Here is a 27,008-nt window from a genome sequence, read left to right as displayed (position 1 = left end):
AATTTTTTGAGGACCCCTCATACAGTTTTCCATAGTGGCTGCACCACTTCACATTCCCATCAACTATGCATCAGGGTTCCAGGTTCTCCACATCCTTGCCAACACTTGTCCCAGCCCTATCCTTTTCATTTATGATACAATTCATCACAAGGTATAACTCAAGAGGAGACAAGGCCATGCATGATGAAATCTCAGAGAAGAATAAAGGTAACAGGTTTCTATAAGAGGCAATGGTTATCGCAGAAGGACTGGCGGTGTCAAAATTTCCAAACAAGGTATTGAAAATGGTCATATATATTGGCAAATGTTTTTATAAATACAATGTGCATCTATAAGTTAGATGTTAGCATCCATTAATGTAATGTATTTATATGGTAGAACTAAGCTCATTCACCCAAGCTGTTCTTTGAATGAGTGAAGGTGGGATTTTTTAGGCATCTTTCTGCACATGGCTACATTATTAGAGAACATTTAAACAATATAATTTCTCATTTGGAAATCAGTGTCACTGACAGGAAGAATCCTCATACAGACACTGAGACATCAGACCATTAGGGTAGCCAAATTTAGTTAAATTTTACATTTCAGGGCAAATCTCTTAAGAGGCTCCTGCTTTGAAAGAATAGAACAAGAACCTGTTCAGTTAGGAAGAAACACTGGATTTCAGAGTTCATCTCCACAATGAAGTTAGTATAAGCAGAATGTCCCCCATATGCTGTTCTCTTTAACTAGGTTACCACCATGCCTCCTTCTATTTAGAGCTCAGCAACTCAAGAGATGAAATGGTTTTAGGATGATGTTGACTGAATGGTGGTCTTTGAATAGTTAAAGAGTAGTGATAAAAAAGATTCTAGGAGTTGAAGAGTTAAGCCCTCAGACCCCTGCACCCTGATGTCAGAGTGTCCCTTTTTTCCCTGAACAGTGCTGAGTTCTCAAGTGCTTAATTTACAGAGATACAGAAAGCCCAGTCTCAGAATTCTCTATTCACGGCAACGGGAATTGTGGGTTTTAGCCTGCTGTTTGGCAAGCCCTCAGCCCAGATGGGGTTCAGTAATGACTTTCTGCAAGGTGTTTAATCAGATCCTAGAAGAGTCCACGACTGCCATGTTTAATTATTGCGGTTTAATGGAGCATTCAGCGAGATCCCACTTTGTTTGCGATCAATGATTACGGTCATGGGGAAGAGAGGCGAGGATCCAGACGCCCGGGCCCCATTGACGCTCTGCACGACGATGGAGAAGCTCTCCCAGGGGCTGACATGTCCAGCTGCAGGTGTGTATTTATAGCCATTTTCTCCAAGTCAGCACCAATTTAGGCGAGGCAGATGATTTACCGAAATGCTATGACTCTGAATCCCCTCCTGTACATGGCCTTCCTCCCCATTTCAGTGCACAGGGAAAGGCGAGGGGAGAAGCTGATATTTAAACAACAAAAGTTCCTTTACATCAGCACCCAAGGGACTGATTGATAGATGCTGATGGCCAAGACGTGGGTAGTCTAACCCTTAATCCTGTTCTCTAATAAGTGGCCAAATGGTATTTACATGTCAAAGGGGTTGATGATTTTCTTATCTGCACTTGTGAAAACCAAGCTGCTCTGCGAATTTTCAGTAGGTCGGATATTAGGGATGGAAAACAGAGGGTGGTATGTTTCAGAGTCTGCTAATTGAATAGTTGAATTTTCTGATATTAAGATGAACTAGAGGGAACAAAAAATATATATATTTTTAAGTAACAGTTCCTGAATCTTACAAGTCAAAATATAAGAATGTCACTTTTGGAAGTGATGCTCATTTAAACCTTTTATAAAATTCACTAGAAGACTTTCTTTGGGCTTAAGCTTTTGTGTGTAAGTCTTATTATTGGCAGTCAGGAAGTTAGGGTATGGATGTGAGAGTTGGACTATAAGGTTGAGTGCCAAAGAATTAATGCTTTTGAATTGTGGTGTTGGAGAAGACTCTTGAGAGTCTCTTGGACTGCAAGGAGATCCAACCAGTCAATTCTAAAGGAAATCAGTCCTGAATACTCATTGGAAGGACTGATGCTGAAGCTGAAACTCCAATATTTTGGCCACCAGATGCAAAGAACTGACTCATTTGAAAAGACCCTGATGCTGGAAAAGATTGAAGGCAGGAAGTGAAGGGGACAACAGAGGATGAGATAGTTGGATGGCATCACTGACTCGATGGACATGAGTTTGAGTGAGCTCTGGGAGTTGGTGATGGACAGGGAAGCCTGGAGTGCTGCAGTCTATGGGGTGGCTAAGAGCTGGACGTGACTGAGAGACTGAACTGAACTGAGGAAGTTAGGTCTTTAGGTTAACTTGGAGGTCATAGGTCAGAAACCCAATGCATTCCTTGGATTTTTGCATGTCTCTGACCATGTTCTGAGGAGCATCAACAAACACATTTCCCTCCCACCTGCCTTTAAGCACGTGTTGAATTAAACCCAGTTAACTCTGTCTACTTTCCTTTCTGCTAGTGTGTAATATGCATAAACTGCATTGGCTAGAACTAGGGGAGTGGTTTTAAATTTGTAAGCACCAAATCCACAAATGTTCAAGTGAACTGGAACTGATTCTTACTAACCAGTCACCCAAAAGGACAAAGCACCTCCTCCTGCAACCCTCCCTTCCTCTGCTCCATCCCCCAACTTGGAAATTCTGAAGAGCAAACATTGGCTTGATTTCAGAGGATGTGAGATGAATCAATAACTTTCAGGGGCTGGGACTAGAAGTGGTGGGCCTTTGTCTCTCAGAAAGGTTTGCGTGAGTCTAGTTCACAGGGACTATGGCAGAGAGAGTGGCTTTGCCATAGATGGTGCTTGTTCTAGTGATTCACCTTCCTTGTGGGAAAAAGAGTAGGGTCAACTGTTCAAAAGATCATATTCACGGCTTCTCTACCACCAGAGTTCTTTGGTCAGTCTAAATTTCATGTCTGTTCTCTTCTTAAACCGCAATCCAGGCTTCCCAGGCCCACATTTTACACAAGGAACAAGTAATGTTAATATCCATGTTCTCCACTACTGACCATTGTCACAGTTCTTCATGAAGAAATCTAGGAAGAGCATGCTTCTTACTGTTTTTTATAGATATCTCTTTGATCTTTGGCTCTGCAGACGAGCACTATGGTTTATGGTTTCATAGTTTGAAGGAGACTCAGTTAATGACATGTCATCAATTTCTGCATTTTAATGGGTTAGCAGGACAGACGATTCCTGGCATTTCAAAGATAACTGTGATATCAATGAAGGCAGGACTGTATTGTTATATTCTCTGTCCATGTCAAGTAATTTATATTTTTAATGATAAATCTGCTCCTTAAGACTGAGAATAGTGGGATAAAGCCTATGAAATACAAATTAACTTTGTCATATGTGAAAATGGCCTTAACACATAATAGATCACTGCATATGGTTAGGGAAAAACCTGCTTGATATTACTTATTCTGAAATAAAAATGACTTATAGTGGATACAGTCTAATATTTAGTTTATACACAGTAAGTCCATACAGAAAACTGTGCTGAGCTGCTAAGGGCACATTTTGTAATTAACACGTGTCCATGAGGACATCAAGTTGCTCAAAACCACACGCGCTATGGGAGGACAGTGATTTTCTACAGCTTGGCTGCTGCCTGGAAACATTCATTTGACAAAAGTCCTATAGGCCAACACATGGTCATGTTCTCTGGCACGGCCTTTGGGGGAAGACTTGAGAGATGATTCATTCTTTGCTAGTATCAGGCAAGAATGCTGGAGTGAATAGCCATTTCCTCTTCCAGGGGATCTTTGCAACCCAGAGACTGAACCCAGGTCTTGCGCATTGCAGGTGAATTATTTAGTGACTGAACCGCCAGGGAAGCCCTAGTATAGACAGAGAAGTATTTCTTCAAAAACAAAACAGAAACCTTCTGGTGGGACTTCTCTGGCAGTCCAGTGGTTAAGACTCTGTGCTTCTAGTACGAGTGACGGGTTCCACCCCTGGCCAGAACACCAAGATCTCACATGCCATGTGGCCTGACCGAAAAACAAACAGAACCCTTCTGGTCTCGTCCATAGGTATGGCTTAGGAAGGTGGGAAGACTGTCCATTCAGGGAGGTTAGACCAGGTTCCTTTGTTTTCTCTAAATAACATCAACTTTTGTATCTGCTTGGTTACCCTGTAAAGCAAAAGCATCTGCATGGCTTCAGCCTTAGTTTACTGAGCTGTAAGATGGGAATCCCAGCACCCAACTAGGAAGGGTAATGCGAGGGTTCAGTGAGATGGATGAAAAGTGCAAAGAACAGGGTCTGGCACGTGGCAACCATTAACTGCTACTAGTAACTCTTTAAATCAGGTTGGGATTCTGTAAGGAGGCTAAGTAGTATTCAGTACAGATTACGGTCCTAAATGACCCAGAATAAATTCTCATACACTCAGATTGTTGACGTATCAGAGCATCAAAGTCTACATTCACCTGACAACACTGTTCCTCGTGTGGACTCATTTTAAACATTTATTAAAAAAAGCAAAATGTACGTTCATCTCAAATAGAACAGTTAAAAATGGTAAAGCAATACAAACAACTTGTTACTAGCAGCATCCAGTTGTTAGAAGGTCCGGCCCCACTCCTCACTCTGCTCTGGCAAGCTCAGCCTCTTCTGAGCCCTCTGCCACCTACACCGCCCTCCGTCATAGTGCAGGTGAAACCAAAGTTTATAAAATTAACAGTTTAAGGTTAAATAAGCTTAAATAAGGGTGTTAAATACAAGACACTTCATCAAAGCTTCTGTACAAAGATAAACAAATTTGGCATTGTACAAGTGATTCTGCTGGCTCATGGCACACAGGAGAGCTCTCGTAAGTAAGCAGGTTGATGCTTTTTTTCAACAGAGCATTAACTATACAAAAGTGAACTAAGAGTTGAAGTGACTACTCAGTGAGCCATTTACAAGGCATATGAATCTTTTTTCTGAATCAGAACACTGTTAATATTCAGGCACCGTTTGCTCCTGCAAATAAATAAGTCTCTAAAGGAACTGCATTTGAACTCGTGTTAGACACATCAGTGCTTTTTTCTGTACCCCCTGCCCCGACACGGCTTTTCCAACTATTTCATCTGCTTCTTTCTTATTGCTAGGATAATGTGGCTGTGGAAATAAAACTACTGTACATCCAAAAAAATAGAGCACCTTTAACATTAAAGTATATGTCTGATTATTTGTTCTCATGTTTATTTTACAATTCTAAAGCCCAAACTATGGTAAACTGCTTTAATATCTCTACCGGGTCACCTGATACATAAAGCCCAACCATCGTCCCTCGTGAGGTAAGCCCACACAGAGCTCCGTTTCAGCAGAGCCTGAAAGGTCCACATTGACACCAGAGTTTACATTCATCTCGACACCAGCGTTACATTCATCTTCACGGGTGTTGCTCTCTGCGGTCACACAGTGGCTCCCTGTCCTGCTGGGGGCATGGTGCTAGACAGAGTGGGACAGCGAACACAGCTACGATGGGCCAGAAGCACAGCAAGAAACCACACGTTGGCGACTATGAAGGGACTCTGGGCTTCCCCAGGGTCCCCGGCTGGGTGGTGGCCTGGTTACGGCTTCTTGTCGATGGTGTTGAAGAACCACTCTGTGAACTTGCGCAGCTGGGCCGCAGCCGTCTGCGACTCCTCCTGCAGCCGCAGGTTGTCCTGCCGCAGGTGCTGTACCTCCGCCTGCAGCACTGCCTTGTCCTGCTTCTCCTGCGAGAGGGGGATGGAGACAAACAGTCATGCACTTGTTAGGCACAGGCTCTCCTCCCAGCTGCAGTCTGAGCGCTTCTATCCCTATTTATGTAGTTTACATATGTGTTTGTTTATTTCTTGGGGCAGAGGGGATCTGACTGCCTGTTCTGGCTTCCCTAAGAACGAGGGTGAGAGTAAGTAACAAGAATATTCTTTCCTGTCTTCCCACTTTGTTCCCAGTAGGAGCCAAGACAGCTGTTACATGGGAAGATGATAAAGCAGTTTTGATCATCTTCTCTCTGAAAAAGGGGGCCTGGGAAGAGGTGTTGCCTTGGATAGGAGGACAGAGCTTCCACGGCATGCCTTCTTCCTGGACAAGTCAGAATCCGCAGAGCTGCTGATTGTGGGTTTGGTTTTCACCATCTCTTCTCATCTGAAAGCTTTCTTGGGAAGGTGTATTTCCATAATAACCTTCAAAGTGTGCTACTAAAACTGTTTAAATAATCAAGATTTTTCAGAAGAATCACAGAGTTTCCAATAGACAGTAATTTGTGTCCAATAGACACAAATTTGAGCTCCCAAATGCTGAAAGGGATGTCTTGACCAAGAGAGAAAGAGGAGGTCATCCTCACGGTGAGCGCTATTTTTAAAGGGAGGTGACTTGATTGTCAACACCACAGACACACCTGCAGCTGGGAGCTCAGGCTCTTCAGGACACTGGCCCCCTCAGCATGTCTCGTCCTGTCCTTGATGTTTGCTCCTTTTTCCTGTCCCTCCACAACCTGTTCCCAACACCACTTGCCTCATCTAATGAACAAAGACACCAGTCTCAAGAGGAGGCTTGGATGAGGACTGGTTGCTAACTCAGCCCACTCAAGTCTGGTTTTCTCTTGGTCACTACAAGAGAATCAAGCTCCTGTTCTCCCCTAGCTCTGGGGCTCTCATTCCCAGCACAGCTCAGACATCCCTGCTGCAGCCCAGCTGCCAGCCTCTCATGACCCTCAGTCCTTCTCCTCTACCCACGGAGTGTGTCCTGTCACTAAAACCTTCTATACTCTCAACACCTTCTTCCATGACTGTTCCTTTAATTTCAGCTGTAAATGAGTCTTGGCTCTCTCTCGGGGATGCTGCTTTCCCAGCAGCTCAGAATGGTGAGGGCTTGTTTTGAAGAGCACGTTGGTTAGAGGCGAGGCAGGCCAACACCTCGCCCCTGCTGCCCAGGGCAGGTAACTACTCTCCCCTAAAATCCCAGCTCCTGTGAGAGCATGACAGAGCCCTGCTCTCTGCCATGGTCAACTATATCTCCAGAAGATTCTAGAGCATGGTTCACTTTTCTTCTTTCCTTCTCCATTCATCATATCTGTTAATGATTTCAAGACCCAACAGACAATCCATATGATTCAGCCTTTCTGTGATCTTAAGCCCATCCTCCTCACTACCCCTCACCCCACCTCAGCCATATCCTGGACCTTTAAGCTATTATTGATAACTGCACATGTTCCTAAATGTTTCAAGCCCTGACTGCCTGATCACTGCCTGTTGTCTTTTTAAAATAATTTATCCAGTATCCACCCCTCAAAAATGATCTTAATCCAGCAATCTTGCCTTATGGTCAATGTCCATTGACACCCACTGCAGGGACATTATTCCTCCTCACCCAGCTTAGACTCTGAGTCTCTCAGTTTAATCATATCCTTTACAAACTGCATAACTCTAATACTGGTTAAATTCAACTCTCCAATTATTCTACACCTATCGTGAAACAGAGTTACCAGCCATCCCAGTTGGTCTGAGATGTTCCCGGTGCCAGCTCTAAACCCATCAGGTAAACTAGGATAGCTGGTCATCCATGCTGGCGGAAACACCTAATTTATGCTACAATCCCACTAAATACCCAATTACCCTCCATTCTATACCTTCCTTCCATCCTTATCTCTCACCCTCTTTCCCATTGCTCACTCTCAGTTCTGGAATAAAGAAATAAACTAGAGGAGAACTTTGTCAACCTCTCTCTGTTTGGACTACAGCCGTACCTCACTTCACTAGGCTTTGCAGAGACTGATGTTTTACAATTTGTAGGTCTGTGGCAACCCTGCATTAAGCAAGTCTCTCAGTACCATTTAGCCAACTGCATTTGCTCACTTCATGTTTCTGTGTCACAGCTGGTAATTCTCCCAATATTCCAAACTGTTCCATTGTTATTACATTTGTTATGGTGATCTCTGATCTTCAGTGTTACTACTCTAATTGTTTTGGCACTTTTTAGCATAAAGTTTTTTTTAATTAAGGTATGTACATTGTTTTTGTAGACATAATGCTATTGCACACTTAATAGACTACAGTACAGTACAGTGTAAACATAATTTTTATATGAACTGAGAAACCAAAATATTCATGTGACTCAATTTACAATGATATTAGCTTTATGGCAGTAGTCTGGAACCAAACCTGCAGTATCTCTGAGGTAGACTTGCACTTGTGCGTGGATCACTCATACACACTCTGCTCTGGTAACTGTTGAGAACAGTCCCTGCTCTGGGGCTACACCCTCCTTGTTAGGCTGAGGACATTACGCTCTTCACTCCCACTATTACTTCCCTCCCAACTGGGTCATCTCCACCAGCACTTGTGTCAGCTCTTACTTCTCCCTTCTTTCACCAGCAAAACCCTCCCCACCCAGCTATCACCCTCCAGCTACTGTGCCCCATTTCACTTTCCCGGAGAGTGAAGCAGCTACCCAGCACGGCACTGGTAATTCAACAAGAGCTCAGCAAACGTCCATGGAATAAACAACGTCATGTCTTTTGAGGACTGAGCACACTCAGGTTGATGGGTAGAGAAGTCGCTGACTCACTGAGGGGACCATAGCTTGGGGAGACCAGGCTTCCTGGCACCAACTAACTCCTGTTAGGTCAACTCATAACTGATAATCCACTGAACTGACAAATGCTAGTATGCTGCGTGTCTACCTCACTCTGAAGACCGGCCACCCAAAGGCTCATCCTCGTTCAGTCAGATCTACCGGATCTTGTGTCTCCTACAATAAAATATAGTAGCTGTGGGCAAGAGATGGAGTCAGACCTTGGGCATCTCCATTCTCATTTACTGCTGGGCTTTGATTAGGGCACTTAGCGTTCTCAAGGGTCTTTCTTTTTATTCCTAGTAGTTAAAAGGGGTTGATTGCATAAGAGAAAGAGTTCTGAGCAGCAACTTCCAATTGATTGTTTTACCTTCCGAAGGTCTGTCTGCAGCTGCCGAAGAATCAGCTCCAGCTGGTTGACTTTCCCGGTCAGTGTGGATGGAGAGCGCTCCCTAGCAAGGAAGGAATGACTTAGAACAACTCAAGGGTGCTCAAGTCAGGCCAGGGCATCCAGAAAGTTGGCAATGTTTTCATGGAAGACATTCTATCATGTGCTGAGAGCACAGCAAGGAAATAAATAAGATTGTGTCAGATGTTGAAGGTAAGCAGGTCACTGCTTCGTGAAAAATTCCTCCTGGGTTGCTTTTGACTTAAAAGGGACTTCAGAATCTCTATTGGTATATACATTGGTAAGAAAACAAAAGATAGATGATCTAAATGTGTTTAGGTAGCTGAGATTAGGCAGACCAGAATCAAGTCCTGGGAACCAGATAGAGACTCAATTTCCCCAACTTGCCTTTCTCTATCAAGAAAGAGGAGAAGGCAATGGCACCCCACTCCAGTACTCTTGCCTGGAGAATCCCATGGATGGAGGAGCCTAGTATCAAGAAATTCATCACCAAGATGATCATGCAAGTCATTGATCACTCAAGTTGATAGAAGAGTGGGAATTAGGAGTGGATGGCACTGAGAAAGAAAGTAACACCCTGTGGGTGACGAACACATCAAGAACACAGGGACAGAGGGACTTCCCTGCTGCTCCAGTGGTTAGGACTCTGTGTTGCCCATGCAAGGGGCACGGGATCAATCCCTAGTTGGGGAACTAAGATCCCACATGCTGTGCGGTGCAGCAAAAAGTATTTAAAAAAAAAAAAAAAGAAGAACACAGGGGTAGAGACAGCCGGCTCCTGGCATACTTCAGTGGGAGGTGAGGGGCTGGGTGGAGGCCCAGGGTTGAGGGGAGCATGTGTGCTCAGGAGTTGAGTGCGTGCAGCCTGGCAGAGGGAGGGTGGTCAGCAAGGTGTCCTGTCCAGTGCTGCTGCCGTGATCAGGTGGCAGACACTGACTGGGGCCACCCCGTCCCACATGGGAACTCAACCTCACCATCCAGGAGGTCCACGCGTCTTGGAGGCAGGACTTGCCCGTGGAGCACAAGCTCCATCCAGCCCAGCAGGGCAGGAAGCAGAGTCAGGTCCGCTCAGTCCCTTTTCTGGGTCCTTTAGGATGAGGTGAAGACAGGGGAGATGGTTTCCTGGCTGCTCTGGGCTGAGCTTCTGGTAATTGCTGGGGCCTGGGACATGGGAAGGAGGCACACCACAGGGGTCACATACCCAGCTGGGTCCATGAAATCTTTGCCGCTGCCAGGATCGACACACAAAGGCAGCTCCTGGGCCCCTTCCAGGTCCTGCTCGGGGTGCATGTCCGTCAGGGTACAGAAGGACGCCACTCTCTGGTCTGGGAAGGGGAGACGCACACAGACAGAAGGTTAGGAAGAGCTGCAAGGCACTGGCTCCCTGTGGAAACGAATAGTTTCTAAATAAAATCTGCCCCTCTCCCCCACCAGTTATTGCCCTGTTTTAAAGAAAACAAAGAAAAACAAACTCAGGCAAGCTGCTGACAATCAGCAAGCATTCAGATTGGCCGTCCTGCTGGGCTGCATAGCACACAGACACCACAGCCATGGGGAAACAAGCAGACACTGGATTTGCTACAGCCAATCTTTCTTCTGTGCACATCCCAAGAAATGCCAAAGCTGTCACTGGGTGTGAAAGAACGGCGTTGGGTGATGAACAGAACTCAGGAGAGGCACCTCTCTCCAAACCTGGAGAGCATCCTTGAGACCCGATGGCCCGGACATGTCACCCTGTGCATCCCCAACCCTCCGCGCTTCTATAACCATGCACACGTGCAGATAACGAAACAGAAAGGAAAGGTCATGGAGGATGGAGCACCCACAATCACCCCGAACAGTCACCTAGATAGGATGTGTGATGACAGAGCAGCCCAAGTTCTTCATCTGAGTCAAGACCTGAAATAAGATTTAGAATTTTCCTTTGAACAGTAATATCTCTCCTCACTGGAGTGCCTCTGGGGTACATGTAAGGCTCAGGTGACGGGTCCTATGAAAAACAGATGTGTGGGTGTGAGAGGGCCACATGTGTACACGTGTGTGCGTATCTGGAGATGTGTGTAAGTGTCTGTGCGTGTCTGCCAGTGTGTATATGTTGTGTGAAGCCAAGAACTGCCCTGAGAGACTGTAATACAATGCCAAAGAATGTGGTCAGACTGTCCGTTTCACATGTGATGGTCCTGGCTGGACACACAGCTGTCACATACAACAGTTAAGTTGCATGCCACACACATGCCAATCCAGCTGCAGGAAGGTGTGAGCATTTTGGGTCTGCTTGAATGACCCGCTCCCTGAAGGTGAAGATGGTGGTAGCAAGAGAGATTAGCAAATATTTTCACTAAAACCCTTAGAGGAAGATCTGCAGCACGGGGAGCAATGATCAGTGTGACTACCTTCCCTCCCCCTGTCCTCGCCCCCAAACAGCAAAGGGCCATTTCTGTTCCCGGCACCAGTGACTTCACATTCAATGTCTGGAGCTGGACAGGAAAGGGAATGTGATATTCTTTGAAATGGGCACCAGACTGACCCAGCTCTGAGGGCTGAACACAAGAACACTGGCCCAGAAATGCCGAAAGGCATGCAGAGAAAACCCTGCTTTTCAGCAAGGTGGAGGTGAGGACCGGGGATGCATCTCATCACCCACACTGGCTCCCCCTCCACACGCTGTGCCCGAGGGATGCAGCAGGTGCGTTAGCGCTGCAGCCGCTTTTTCACACGATTTGATTAATGGCTGAGAAACCACACTGGGGTCCGTGTCATGGGTGCTCTGTGCTTAATTTAACCTATTATGTCTCCCCCTGGCTGCTGGCTGCATCTCCTAATGAAGCTACCTGCTCAGCTGGTGGTTTCTGGAAGGTCCCACACAACCCGTTAATTAGAGAGGATGGCGGAGATGCCAGGAGCCCTGGAAGGAGCCAGGCTGCAGGGCCAGGGTGCCATGCTGAGCACCCCACCTGAAGGAGCATACAGCAGGTTCCCAGCCGCACATCCCTTTCCTCCATCATGACTCCTCAATGCCTGCTGACAGGCACTCAGGTGTCCTTCAGTCAACATTCCGGAAAGGCTTAGGGGCCCGCTCCACACTTAGCACCTTCTATAGGATGACAGACCTTCTATAACTATACATTCCCAAGAGATGACCATGTTCCCAGTTTGATAGACTAGTAGGATTTATACATCTGATGAAATAATTTGTAATTTAATTATGATTAACAGCACACAGAGAATGAACCTATGGTTGCTGGGGAGGGAAGGATTGGGGGGTAGGGATAGTTAGGGAGTTTGGGATGGACATGTACACACTGCTATATTAAAAATGGATAACCACCAAGGTCCTATTGTATGGCACAGGGAACCCTTCTCCATGTCACGTGGCAGCCTGGATGGGAGGGGAGTTGGGGGGAGGATGGATACATGTCTATGTATGGCTGAGTCCCTTTGCTATCTACCTGAAACTATTACAACACTGTTAATTGGCTATGCTCCAATATAAAATAAAGAAGCGTTTGAAAATAGATTAACAGCATAATTTGGGCATTGCTTGCTTTGATGCCTGATGAGATGTGACCAGCAGAGGTGGGGCAGGAAGGATGGGCGCACAGGCTGGGGGTGAGTGGCTCTGGGGAAGGGTGGGGGGTCTGGGCTGCCAGGGTGTCAAGATAACCTTCTGTCTTGTGACAGCCCTGTATTAGGAAACAATCACCACTTAAAAAAAAAAAAACAAAACAGCAGACACATTTTTTATTTCATAGCGAATTTAACTACTGAACAAAGTGAATGAAACAAAGAATTTATTTTTCTCACTTTTTAAAAGTTTTGTTGACTCATCCACATTTTATGCAACCCAGTGATAATTCAGTTAGTTTCTATCTTTCTTAATATAGTTGGTTCTGATCATCAAGTCTAAATATCTCAATGAAAACATCTTGGCTTGATTCCTCTATTTTTACCTGAATTGATAAAATAGCCACATATTTGAAGAAATAGAACTTACTACTGGCAGCCATTCAAACATTCCTTGGGGAGAAACAAGGTCCTACCAGTCAGGAGGCTAGAAGCCAAAAATAGAGTTTTGCCAACAATGTAATTTCACAAAGAAGATTTCACTTTGAATCCAAAAAGCTTGGGAGGCTGAAATGCAACTAGAATGCTACTTGATTAAGTACAGACACTAAACTACTTTGTAAAATGGCTAATTTAGTGACAGTTTCCAGTAGAAGCTTTATTCCTCCAGAGCTTATTTCGGTAATAATAAATATTTAGTAACCAAGAAATTACTGACATTGAACCGAAAGGCACAGACAAGACTATAAGAAAAAGGGAGGCTCAGAGTATGAACTTCGTGTAAATGGTGAGCTCAGCGAGGATCCAATTACCCACACTGTACATGTTTTCCCTTGAAATCATCTTTAAAAAACCTGATTGCAATGTCAGTTTCTTGTTTTTAAAGTTTATTTTATTGAAGCATAGTTGATTTATAATGTTGTGTTGAGTTCTGCTGTAGAGCAAAGCAATTCAGTTATATATAGATAGAGATATTCTTTTCCATTATGGCTTATTACAGGATATTGAATATAGCTCCCTGTGCTACACAGTAGGACCTTGTTTATTGTCAGTTTCTCATCTCAGTGCATTTAGCACTGAGCAAGAGGATGCACAGTCTGTAGGCTACTCCATATCAGTGTTGAGCTGAGATGGCTGACCTAACAGTTGCCTGCAAATAATCCCCATGACCCCAGGCCAGCTGTGTGGAGCAACGAACCCCATAAGGCCAAGCCTGCTTCGTGAGGGACGAGTGTTTGATCAACTAGCCATGTCTGCTGAGGGCCAGGAACAGGAGAACAGATACGCCCCAGATGCATGCCATACAGGACACGCATGCGGGAGGCTAAATTAAATGAAACCCATTTCCACAAACAGAGCTGTTCTAATGTCTTTGCTACACTACCCATTATAGAAAAGTTGGGGCTCTCTAGCTACACGTAAGCACGCACACATCGCTATATAATACAGGGAACCCAGCCCGGCGCTCTGTGATGACCCAGAGGAGTGGGTTGGGGGTGGGTGCGAAGGAGGCTAAAGAGGGAAGGGATATACATATATACACACATACTCTTACGGCTGATTTGAGTCACTGTATGGCAGAAACGAACACAAAATTATAAAGCAATTATCCTCCAATTAAAAATTTGTTTAAAATGTATGCTTTTCATGCTCTGTTCAAGAAACCAAGGGCATAGGTAACCTAATAAAAGTGTAAACTTGTACTTTTCTGGAAAATACACGTACATGAACTATTTCATTTCCACAGTGGTGTCTGATAAATGAGTTAATTCTGCACATGCCACTAGCTCACACATCCGCTTGCAATAATTACCACCAGTGGGGAAGAGCTGAAATCCCGAGGGGAGGAAAGGCCTGCAGGGAGCTGTGTGGGATACTGACATCTAGTCTCTGATCATCAGTATATAAAGCTGCCTTTAACGCTTCATTCCACTTAAGACAACATCATCCACTTAACAAATGCCCAAGAACACACCGATTGGCCACCCCTGATATTCTGACAAATGAGAACTACCTTAAATCCTAGGACTTTTAAAAAGACTCCACTCTCCTTCTCCTGTTTCATTGTCCAACCCACAGCCAGCTTTGCTAGTTGGGTTTGTTCACTTGACCATACTGGGGGGATAGGATCTCTGTCTCTATCATTTGGTCCCTCTCTACCCGATATTATTCCTTTCACTTTATACAAAGGAAGTGAAAAGTATGCAAGGGTGACAGATGATGGTCTCAGTGTATAATAACACTGATGAGAGGTGCTGTGTAGGAGTTCTGATGGGCAGAGGGTCACATCTCACCCCTTTCCCTGAAAACAGAACAATCCCCCACACAGCAGCAAGCCAGGACTGGGACCCAGCCAGTTTTCAAACTATCACAGGAGAAGGGAGCGGCAGGCACGGACCCTGGTGAGAAAGGCACTCCGCACTTGACTCACCTTCTCTCTCACAAGTTTATGAAGGAGTTCTCAATTTTTAGACACTGGTTTTGGAGCAGAGCTGCATAACACATCTATTCACTTATTAAGTAATGTTTAACAATGCTGCATAGCATTTCTGTACTGAACAGTTTCTATTCTTTTGAATCATTGCCAGTAAGCAAGTTCTCAGGAGTGAGATTTCTGGTCAAAGGGTGGGTACATTTTCTGGCTCTAGTTATATGCTGTCACACTGCTTGAACACAAAGATGGATTGTTTTATAATCTTTGTAACGATATCAGATGAGAGTGTTCATAACTATTCAGAGCTGCTGTGCGGTTTTTCATACTCGCAAAGTAGCTCATTATTGTCTACATTTACATGTGTGGCTGAACACTTTCAAGTCCTTACTTACTGTGTGATCCTTCTCTTAGACCGTGTGTCAGATGTCCTGACCATTTGTTTCTCAGGCATTTGGTAGTTTTTGGTGGTCATGTTCCTTCATTCACTGGAGACACTTAGGTTTCACCTGTCAAATTTATTACAAATCTTACCCATGTTCCCCAGTTCCCCCTTTAATGTTCTCTTCCAGGTTCATCAAAGATTTAAATACTTTTATCTGGTCCCATTACATTTTGCATGTTCTCTCACAAATCCATAGTTATGGTCCAGGCATGCTTCTAAAACATTCACCTTTGTCTTTACTTTTTCTAGAATCAACTTTTCCAAGTCCTAAATCCAAATGGAGTATGGAAATCCCACCTCACTCCCATTTAACTCTTAAATATACACAGATTTTGGTCTAGGCTCTTTTTATTTTCCTTCAAAAGGACTAATTTCTATTCTTTGTATCATTACTACGTTGTTTTAATTATTACTTACAGTAAACTTTTATTGTTGACCATTATTCATCTCTTTTCCAAATGGATGCAAGTATCCTACAGATATTTGAAATGAAATGGTACAAAATCTGTGAATTAACTCAGGAAGTGCTCTCATCTTTCCTGTGTGCTTTCTCTCCATTCCTATCCTTCCATATATTGGGACTTTTCAGGTATCAAAGGGCCCAGTGCTTTCTCTCCTTAAGATTCTAATGATAGGTGAACTCACAAGGAATTTATTTTGATCTTGCCAAGGTGTCCTTTATGACTGCTGCATAGGCCACTCCTCACACCAGGAGGAAGAGCCTACTTCCATCCTGGGGTCTGGGCTGGCCCTGGACTTCCTCTACCCAATAGGATGTGGTGGATATAACATTCTGGGTCTTGAAACATCATATATCTGCTGCTTATGCTCTCCTGACTCCTTAAGTCACATGTGAAGAAGTACAATTACTTTGCTGGAGACAAGACTCCAGCCAGATCCCAGTGTTCCAGGTACAGGCATATAGGAGAAGTCACCTTAATGCTCCAGACCCAGTTGGGCTCCGGCTGAATACAGCTGCATGACTGACATCAACTGAAAACACAGGGAACAGAAGAACCACTCAGCTGAGCCTGGCCAACCCATGGAATCATGAGACATGACAAACTATAGTCTTTAGCCATAGATTTTAGGGTGGGTTGTTATACAGAAATAGACAACTGAAAAGGCTAACAATGCTTTGAAAAATATGCATTATAAAAATATGAACTATACTTTAGAATACCTACTTTATAATATCAAATAATTTCTTTTTGATTTATATTTTCTAGATGTAGAATTATATCCACAAATATTTCCTTACTTTCAAAATTTACTCTTTTGAATACTGGATTCCAGTACAAAATTAAAGGACATGATCTTTGAGGATATCCTTGTTTAGTCTCTAGACTTGAGTGATACACTTTCAACATTAAAAAAAGTTTTTTTCCACTAAGTGTTATTTGGTATAATATCATATAACTATATTCAACATCTATAATATTATATAAGGGAAAGGAGTATGAAAAAAAAAAATATTTATACACGTTTGTATATATAATATATATATCTGAATCACTTTGTTGTACAGCTGAAAGTAACATAACATTGTAAATCAACTACACTTGAACTTTTAAAAGTATTATGGAATAAAGTTGATATTCTTTGTTAGGGTTTGAAGGTATCTCTCAATTCTTAATTTTTATTAGAAATAGGTCTTAATTCTATTATACATACCCTTTCTGAGAAATTGATATGACAACTTTTAATGACTTCATCTATTATAACTTATTATGATTAAAGGTTTTCTTTTATTAAACCAGCTAACTTCTTGCTAATACCAATGAATATCTTTTCAATTTATGACTGAGCTTCATCTAAGCTGTCTCACATCAACATTAATGACTAAGATTGTCTTACAATTTTTCTTTTCTATGTGCTATGAGGAAAGAATCCTATTATGCAATGAGGCTGCTAATACATTTCAAGAAAAATTTATGCAAGGGCATTATCGCTCTTTGAAACTTTGAAAGTAATGAACTGTAAACGTTAGTTTTGGGTGATATTTGGGATTTGTAAATATTCTTGCTTAATTTTTTCAATGCCTCCACACTCTGACTTCTACTTACTGTTTCTCATGCTCTTCCGTCCCCCTCCCCATTTTCTTGCAGGAAATATCCAATTATCTTATTCATCAGATTTATCCCAACATAGGAATAAAGTGACATTCCTTAATCATGCTATCATCTCTCATCTATTTAATATTAATTTCCTTCCTCATTTCTAATTTTGTTCACTTGTGTGTTCATTTTCTGAACCAATTTATATTGGCTTACCAATATTCAAAGAAAAAATGATCATTAATTAAATTTACAAATTGCACAGAAATTACAATTGCAAGTTTTTTAAGAAAATCATTTGATTTCTTTCTTTACTTTTTTGTTTTCTTTCACAACCTTTGTAGAATGTTTTTAAAGTACAGTTACTTAATTTTCACTTTGTTTTTCCATTTAAATATAAGTTTCTGAAGCAGTCTTTTTGTTTAAGGCCTACTCCCTGCTGTAGTCCAAAGACTTTTCTAGGTAACCTCTTCTTCATCTTCACTTACTAGAAAAGAAAAAGATGCTCTTATCATAGTCCTTAATTCTTCCTTGCTTCAGTCATGTCCAACTCTCTGCAACCCTATGAACTGTAGCCTGCCAGGCTCCTCTGTCCATGGGGTTCTCCAGGCAAGAATACTGGAGTGGGTTGCCATTCCCTTCTCCAGGGGATCTTCCCAACCCAGGGACTGAACCCACGTCTCCTGCATCTCCTGCACTGTGGGTAGATTCTTTACCTGCTAAGCCACCTGGGAGGCAAAATTATCACTAGACTAATATTTAGAACTGTCTGAAATGTTAAAGTTTTTGGTTTATGTTTTGCTCCTATTTTCTGATTTAATTCCCATTTCATGCCTGTGGAGGCAGTGTGGGGAAAGGTGCCTTCTCTTAGTGACCCCTGGGGAATGCTATGCTCAGGATAGCATAGCACTGAATCTTAGCATTGGAGAATCTTGTATTCTTACAACACTGTGAATGATACCTTCTGTGTACCCCAAGAGTACACTGTGTACCTGGAGAGCTCAAACATGTTTAAGCAATCAAGACTGCTTAATTTGGGGGCTGATTAATTTGGTAATGCTGCTGTATTCTTTTTTTTTCATATTTGATAGGAGCTTTTCCCTTGGTTACAAAACCCAAGCCCATATACAAAATTAGGAACGCTTTAGATGCCTCTTTTGAAAGACTGTTTTAGTCCCTTTTAACTGCGTTAAAAAAAAAAAAAAGGCAATTTTTCAACACTATTTTGAAAACTGAGAAGTTCAGGAATATACTTAGTTTCCTTTTATCTACAAAATGGTGCAATTCCAATTCCAACCAATAAGGTCACAACAGATTGGATCAGGCCAATGTATAGGTTCTTCTGCACTGTGCTGTGCTATGCTTAGTCACTCAGTCATGTCTGATTCTTTGTGACCCCATGGACTGTAGCTCGCCAGGTTCTTCTGTCCATGGGGATTCTCTAGGAAAGAATACTGGAGTGGGTTGTCATGCCTTCTTCCAGGGTATCTTCCCAACCCAGGGACTGAACCCAGGTTTCCCGCATTACAGGCAGATTCTTTACCATCTGAACCACCAGGGAAGCCCATGAACACTGGCGTAGGTAGCCTATTCCTTCTCCAGGGGATCTTCCCAACCCAGGATCGAACCAGGGTCTCCTGCATTGCAGGTGGATTCTTTGCCAGCTGAGCTACCAGGGAAGCCCACGTCTGCACTACTTGTAGACAATGTTCACTTATGTTAGTTCTCACTTAAAACACCAGAGGAAATAGGAATCGGCACAGGATAGTAAAACCAAATTCTTAAACCCGTGTGTCCAGCGTCAATTTTAGCTCTTAGATAAAGGCATGGGACATAAATGAGGCAGAACAGCAGGGAAGAGTCATGCCTGCTAGGGATAAATGACAGTATGGCATGATATAAGGCTCATGGTATCTCAACCCAACAGATACATTCTATTTTTTAAAGCCTGTCTTTAAACGTGCTGACTAATCATATGTGGGCCCAGACTTTTTCCAGAGGGGTCTGACTTCAGTAAGGCATCTTAAGCTGCCTTGATTACTCTGTAATGATTAAATAGGCACATGGGAGCTTTCTGGACTATCTTTTCTTCATGATGTTGAGTCTAGCTCAGGAATAGCTTTGAGAATTGGTACAGAAAGATAAAGTCACAAGCAGGGCAACTGGTCATCCTGGTAAAGACCTTTCTTTTTAAAGTGCTGAGGGATGCCTATGCTCACATCAGCACTATTCATGACAACTGAGATGGAAACAACCTAAATATCCATCAACAGATGAATGGATAAAGCAGATATGGTACATACATACAATGGAACACTATTCAGCCATAAAAGAGAAGGAAGTAATGCCATGTGCCGCAACGCAGATGCACCTAGAGACTATCATACTAAGTAAAGTAAGTCAGAATGGGAAAGACAAATATATGGTATCACTTATATGTGGAACCTAAAATATGACAAAAGGAACTTATCTATGAAATAGAAACAGACTCACAGACATAGAGAACAGACTAGGAATTGCCAAGGTGGGGGGAAGGTCAGGGGAGGGCTGGACTGGGAGGCTGGGGTCAGCAGATGCAAACTATATTATATATAGGACGGATAAAACACAAGGCCCTGCTGTACAGAGCAGAGAACTATAAACCACAATGGAGAGAAGGAATATGAGACAGCATGTGTGTATATGCATATAACCGAACCACTTTGCTATATAGCAGAAATTAATACATTCTAAATCAACTATGCTTCAATAAAACTAATTAATAGAAAAAAAGTGGTCAAGGGGATGGATCGCATCTGGTCACCACCGTGTCCATTTACATCACAGTGGAGCTGACGCTGATACTAAAGAATCTGATTAGCCAAAGGTCTGGAGTTGCAGATTTTTGAATCTTCCTGAACTGACTATTGTCTCAAGATGGCATACTGCCCTATGGATTGGCACTGAAAAGTGACTGGAACTTTTAAACATGACCTCAACTCCCTCCATATTTTCTGTAGAATGTTGTTTGGAAAGTTTAGAAAGGGCAGGGAACCAAAGTCCGCTCCCCTAGCAAAGAGAATCTCATGTTCTATCTGTTCAACTTAGGCACCCCTGCCCTGAGTCACTGGCTAGCTGGGATGTCCCTGCTTTTTCCTCCCTTGTCTGACAGTGCCAATGCCCAGCTGGCCTCGAACATCAGCTCACAAACACCCTGATGAAAGAAATGTGAGGGTAGGGCTGAGAGGAGCTTGCCAGGTCTCTGGAAAGGTTTTCATTTCATAGATGAGCAGGCTGAAGCCCAGCACAAGTGTGTACCTCAGAGGACTGGAGATCAACCTTCAGTGTTGCAATAAAGCACAGAGCTCACTTGTCCAAAGGCCCGCAGCCCATCAGTAGGGCTGCAATTACAATCACAGTCCATGGATGGATAATCCAGCCACTGCTGTCTGTGCCACTGTGCTATCTGGACCTCCCACCCACAGACCAGCTCCCCGGAAAGTCCCACTTCATAGCAGTGATTTTATTCTGCAGAGGTAGAAGGGAACCAAGCAAAGAGACAAATGACGGTGGAGACCGACATGAAGTATATATATATGGTCGTCATGGTTTAGTCGCTAAGCTGTGTCCATGTGTCCAACTCTTGCAACCCCTGGACTTTAGCCCGCCAGGCTCCTCTGTCCATGGAATTCTCCAGGCAAGAATACTGGAGTGGGTTGCCATTTCCTTCTCCAGGGGATCTTTCTGACTCAGAAATCGAATCTGCATCTTCTGCATTGGCAGGTGTATTCTTTACTGCTGAGCCACAAGGGATTCCCATATATTCCCAAACACATACTGCTGTAAATCAGAATAATGAATACAAAATGCAAAAGGATCTCAGAGGTTAAAATCTATGCCGTGAGCTGCAGCAGCTCAAAGGTGCAGGGAGCTTGTGCATCTTACACCTACTGGCTGCTCTGTACTAGCTCTCCTCATCTGGTTACCTTGCTGTGCGCTTGATAAATAAAGATAAGATAAATTTAAGAAACAGTTTTCCCTTAAGAAACTCATCACTCAATAAGAAGTGACAGAGATATGAATAATGCAGAAGGGAGTGGTAGGTACTATGCAAATATTTATGCGGTGGGGGAACAGAGAAGACAGAATAGAAGTTCTTAGATTCTCAGTGGGCAGTGAGACAAGAGCGTACAGAGGATATGCTAGAGAAAATGCAGCTCCCTCCTGTCTAGGCTGCTCTGGACAGAGGTGAGACCTGGCATGCCTCTGGGGCTCTGTCACACCAGGCTAGTCTTGGGAGCCTGAGAAATCACTAGAGCTTTCATAGCCCACTCTGACCAAATTCTGGTTGAAAGAAATGAAGGCTGCGTTACCAAGCAGACAGGAGCATTCTCAAGTTTTCACACGGAACAACTACTTTGTAAATCCAAATGCAAACTCCATTAGTACTTGGCAGGTCCAAAACAGTTGTCCTCTCCCCATCAAGGGAGCAGGAACAGCCCATGTGTTTTGCAGGAATTTCTTTCTAAGTTTCCCCCTCTCATCTATCACAGCTAAATGTCCCAGAGCCCAGACTAACTCACTTTCTCCTTAGACCCCACCCTAAAAGGTGCTTAGGACCAGAGGCACTGATCCCAGCTGATGAGTGAAACTGACTAGCGGGGCAGCTTGTTAAGAGAGGCAGTCAGGGCAGCAGACTCCACCGGAAGCAGTCTGACTGCAAAGTGTACCTGTCCCTCCTGGGAAAAGAATGTGGATTCCTTTCCTGAAGCCTGCACATCACAGGTGATGAGGACTGACTACCCGAGCAGGCAGCGAAAGGGTGGGGGTGAGAAGAGCTGATCAGGCGGCCTTGCCCCTCTATGGGGGTGGGGGGTGGTGGCAGTGAACACCATTGCTATAACTCAGATACACGGGAGATCCTCAGACAGGCCCCCAGAATGGTCTGCCCTCTGCAGATCCTGCTTGTTACCCAGGAGCCAAGGCTGTAGTCATGGAAAGAGTCTGGCAGCAAATGGAAGAAAGTCAGGAACCCTGTCACTGGGGGCCCCTGGGTCCACAAGCAAGGTCCTGAGGATGCCTGGGAGACAGGCATGCCCCCTGTCTGTGGCCCCTTTATCTTTAGGTTGGAGAAAACGTGCTTGCTATGGAGCAGCTTCCCCTCTGAAGTTCACTGAAATATTCACCAGAGATGGTGGGAGGCAGTGAGGCAGTTGGAGGGCCCCAGAGATCAGCCAGCTCAGGACTGTCCCCAACCACAGGGTTAGAGGGGGAAGTCAGGGCCAGACAGGGAGAGACTCTCTGGGTCAAGGAGGCCCCATCAGAGTCTGCATGGACTCTGAGCCACTGGACTCCCAGGCCTGCACCTGTCCTGCTAAACTGGGCAGCCCGGACCTCTGCAGGGCCTTCCCATCCTGTCTCACCTCATCAAGCTGGGCGGAAACATACAGTCTGCGTCCTAGGTCATCACCTTGACATTTCACGTATGAAAAACAGGTGGAAAAGGAAAAGTGGCTCATGCCAGACCACAGCTGGTACCTGACCTGGCAGGTTTGGGGTCCCTTTGCCTAGGGCTCACTTCACCACATGCCTGGGTCTCCCTAAGGAAATGCCCGAGTCTCAGCCCAAGCCACCCCCTCGTTTCCCTCCTGGAAGATGTGCAGAGCATCCAAAGGCTAACCCAGAAGACCCCTGCATTGCCATCCCTAGCCCTGGAGGCTGAATGTCTTTACCTTCAAATGCCCGGGCAGCATCCACGAGGTGGGTCCAATCTAACCCTGTGGCCGTGTCTGGGAGGGGCATCAGGCCAGGATCTGCGCACTTGGACTTATCCGATAAGGACCCATCGGAGAACCAGAACTCATCTAGACAGGAAAAAACCCAGAGCGTCAGTCAGATAGCAGTGTGGGTACTGGCTGGGCCTTCAGAAGGGCCCAGGGGGGTTCTTGTCCCAGGTAAGAAACACACATCCCACCGCTGTTTGTGAAAGAGCCACAACTGCCAGGCTCACTTAGGGGTCGCCAATAGGCAGGGGCTGGTGCAAGATCAGGGCTGAGGTTCCCACAAACCAGAAAAGCAGAGGTGAGCTCCTCCTGGGTGGGCTCCTCTGAAGGACATTACCTGGGTCTGACCACCCTGAAGATCACGTCCTGTTTTCCTCGGGATGACTTCCCCATGGGAAGAGTGTTGCAAGCCTCTACCGTAAAAATGGTTTGGTACAATCTCTCTTGTACATTTCGCTATGTATAAAAGTGGTGATTGAATTTCGCTTGTGACTCAATGAGATGGTCTGATCAGTGGCTAAACCAGAACCCGCTCCCCATCCTGCACTGAGTATTTGCTAGTCTTCTGTACAAAGACACCCTGTACACTTCTCCTGAACTCTCATCACAGGACGTGAAGCACTTACGTCACCAGTAATACTGGCTGTTAAGAAGTCATTATGCATCTGCAGACACGCTTCCTGAAGGCTAGAGCTCCTCTAACACGCCTCTTCTGGACCTGCCCAGAACCATGGCACACAGCTGCTCACGGACACATCTGACTAATTAGACCAATCAAAATAATGACCACCTGGCTGTCTGAGCCTGCAATTAAGTTATGGAGGGGCCGTAATTAACCAAGTGCACCTGTAATTTCAGCTCCCACATCCTATGGGGTGGCTGTGAAGTGCTGGCATCTGGACCAGGATGGAGGGAGCCTGGGATTTGCCCTTGAAAGACACGAACACTCCCTCTCCAGCACCTTCCACATGAGCTCTTAGCCTAACTCCAGCAGCTGCAGTTAACAATGGAGCCACTCTGCTCTTAATACCACCCCACTCAGATGTGAAACCATCATCCCCTCCACTTATTACTTTTAAAGATTTTTTTGATGTGGGCCATTTTTTAAAAGTCTTTATTCAGTTTGTTACAATATTGCTTCTGTGGCATGTTTTGGTTTTTTGGCTGTGAGGCATGTGGGATCTTTGCTCCCCAAACAGGGACAGAACCCACACCCTCTGGATTGAAAGGTGAAGGCTCAACCACTGGACCGCTAGGGAAGCCCTGCCCAGTCCATTTTGCAGGGAACCCAGTGACAGGTACTTTATCAAGGTCACTCCTGCCACCCTCCCCTCCACTTGCTCGTGCTTTACACTAACAACCCTTTCAGCATGTTCTGTGCATGAGGTTCTCTGTCCTTGTCTGCTCCTCTCCTGATGGCCCCTCTGAACCCATGGAGGCACCACAGGGCAGAGGATGGACTGACTCCACCCAGGTCCCATCTTTACCCAGAGTTTAAGGTTCAACCCCCCAGGGAGAAAGATCAGGAAGCCTGGGGACCTTCAGTCATTTGCCAATCACTTCCTTTATCTAGAGACAGCAGCTGAAATAGGTTTTCTGCACCAAGTGTAAAAAAATTATTTGACCTGGTGGCAATTACTCTCGCAACTGATTTCCCTGCAGCTGAGTGTGTCATGGATATATATATATATATTTATTTATTTATTTACATGCATGTGGCAGCTCTGGGAAGGGTGCCCCAGGGCTGGCTGGAACCCAACGTGCATGAGGCACCCCCTCACCCGCTGCCTCTCCTTCCCTCACTGGAGAGGAAAACATCAGGGAGTGAAAAATTATTCAGGTGAATGAACATTTCTACAGAAAGTATACTCTCTTGGTCACGTTTTGCTAAGAAATGTCAAGCTGAGGATCTTCTTTGCCTTTGTAAAGAAATAGTCCTTCACCTGAGCGTTTAGCATCTTAGAGCCTAAAATCAGACCCAGTATACTCTGTGTGCTTTCTCCTCGGGGCCACCAGACGATGCCGACCGGCTCTCACCCAGGGGTCCCCGACCTTCAGGATCGAATGCCTGGTGACCTGAGGTGGAGCTGATGTAACAATAATAGAAATACAGTGCACAGGACATGTAACGTGCTTGAACCATGCTGAAACCATCCACCCAAACCCCCGCCACTGGTCTGTGGAAAAACTGTCTTCCACGAAACCAGTCCCTGGTGCCATTAAGGCTGGGGACTGCTGTTCTAATTAGAGCCAGGTAGAAAGGAAAACAGCAGAGACAGAAAAAGGGGCAAACACAGGGAGAGAGCAGTGCTGGGCTAGAGTCCATCATACCCTCGTCCTGTTCCTATCGCTCTGTGGGCTCAAAGAGCATCTTTCCCAAAAGCCCAACGGGGTAACTGACAAAGGAGACCTGGTTGTCCTGGGCTAAAGATTAGGCTCTGATTTTATGCGGCACAGATCTGAAGCTTGTGGTCAGAAGCTTCTGCCCAGAGTGAGTGAAGTGTGGGTGAGTGGGCCCCACAATCCCACAGCAGGGCTCGTCACAGCAACAGGCAAAGCCAGGACATCCTTTGAACCTCCTCCAACTCTGACGGAGAACCAGGAAAGAAGGGATGTGCGCATGCTAAGTTGCTTCGGTAGCATCCAACTCTTTGTGATCCTATGGACTGTAGCCTGCCAGGCTCCTCGGTCCATGGGATTCTCCAGGCAAGAATATTGGAGTGGGTTGCTATGCCCCTCCTCCAGATCGAACCCACATCTCTCTGTCTCCTGCATTGGCAGGCGGATTCTTTATCACTGAGCCACCAGGGAAGTCTGAAAAGCACCGTACACATTGGTGTATTTAAAATAATCAACAAGGACCTACTGTAAAAAATAAATAAAAATAAATATAAAACAATTTTAAAAAATACCTATTTTTTTCTAATGCTTGGAAAATCATATAATTGGGTAAGGCTTCAAACCCCCAAAAGTTCTTTACAATATTTGTAACTGACATTAGGCTCACCCCAGTGATGTTTACTCTGCACCTGCTGTATTCCAGGTCCCAGCAGGTACCCTATCACCAGCACCCAGGGATGGAATATCCGCAAGATGCGGGTTCTGCCCTTGAGGAGCCATCAAGGAGCAGATGAGTCGTGCAGCTGCTGCTCTGCAGTCTGGGGAAGCACATGCAGGAGCTAGCCCCAGCGCTCGGTGAACCACAGCAGGTATCACAGGTTGTTCCCTGAGCTTTCCAGGTGGGGAGGACGAGACATGACTTAGGTGCCAAAGCCTGCTACTTCTGGGCCAGTTCTCTCAAGCCAGTGCTACTCTGGAGTCCCTGCTGCTCTTCTGGCCGACCCACGAAGGCAGTCATGATTTCCGAAAGACGGCTGAAGTGCAGGCAGCACTGCCTGAGCCTCCACTCTCTGGCCTGGACATTGATCGTGTGGCTTCCTGTTTGTTCATCCAGACCCTGAAATCTCGGGGACCATCTATTAAATCTGACTTTACTGCTGCTGTTATAAATGCTGAGGAGCCTTCCTGACAGCATTTCCTGGTGGTCAAACAGCTGTGGTTTCACAATTACTCTCCAGAAACCGAGGGCTCTTCATTACAGGGGAGACTGAGAACATTTAAAATAGAGAAACAAATGCCCCATGGGGTCAGAGAACACCCTGCCTTTAATGTCTGTGGACACTGTCTGTGGGGCGAGCGAAAGCCCACACACACCGAGTCTCCTGCTGGGGTCTACGGCATCTTGAGTGGCTACTAAATTAGAAGCAA

At 44.9% G+C, this 27,008-nt stretch overlaps 1 protein-coding gene across 1 annotated transcript in view; it reads right to left on the bottom strand.

Annotated features, from left to right (window-relative positions):
- Positions 1–4,481: 4,481 nt before the first annotated feature.
- SIPA1L2 (signal induced proliferation associated 1 like 2) overlaps positions 4,482–27,008 on the bottom strand; it is a 245,437-nt gene continuing 222,910 nt past the window's right edge. The window contains exons 20-24 of the mRNA XM_070364870.1: positions 23,190–23,321; positions 10,827–10,880; positions 10,183–10,306; positions 8,943–9,024; positions 4,482–5,730 (exon numbers count right to left, since the gene is read on the bottom strand). Coding sequence (XP_070220971.1) covers positions 5,584–5,730; positions 8,943–9,024; positions 10,183–10,306; positions 10,827–10,880; positions 23,190–23,321 — 539 coding nt within the window. The 3' untranslated portion in view covers positions 4,482–5,583. The remainder of the gene's footprint in view (positions 5,731–8,942; positions 9,025–10,182; positions 10,307–10,826; positions 10,881–23,189; positions 23,322–27,008) is intronic.

The sequence above is a fragment of the Bos mutus genome, chromosome 28 (genome assembly GCF_027580195.1).
Source record: "Bos mutus isolate GX-2022 chromosome 28, NWIPB_WYAK_1.1, whole genome shotgun sequence".
Taxonomy (NCBI): Eukaryota; Metazoa; Chordata; class Mammalia; order Artiodactyla; family Bovidae; genus Bos; species Bos mutus.
This window is presented reverse-complemented; position numbering and strand designations above follow the sequence as displayed.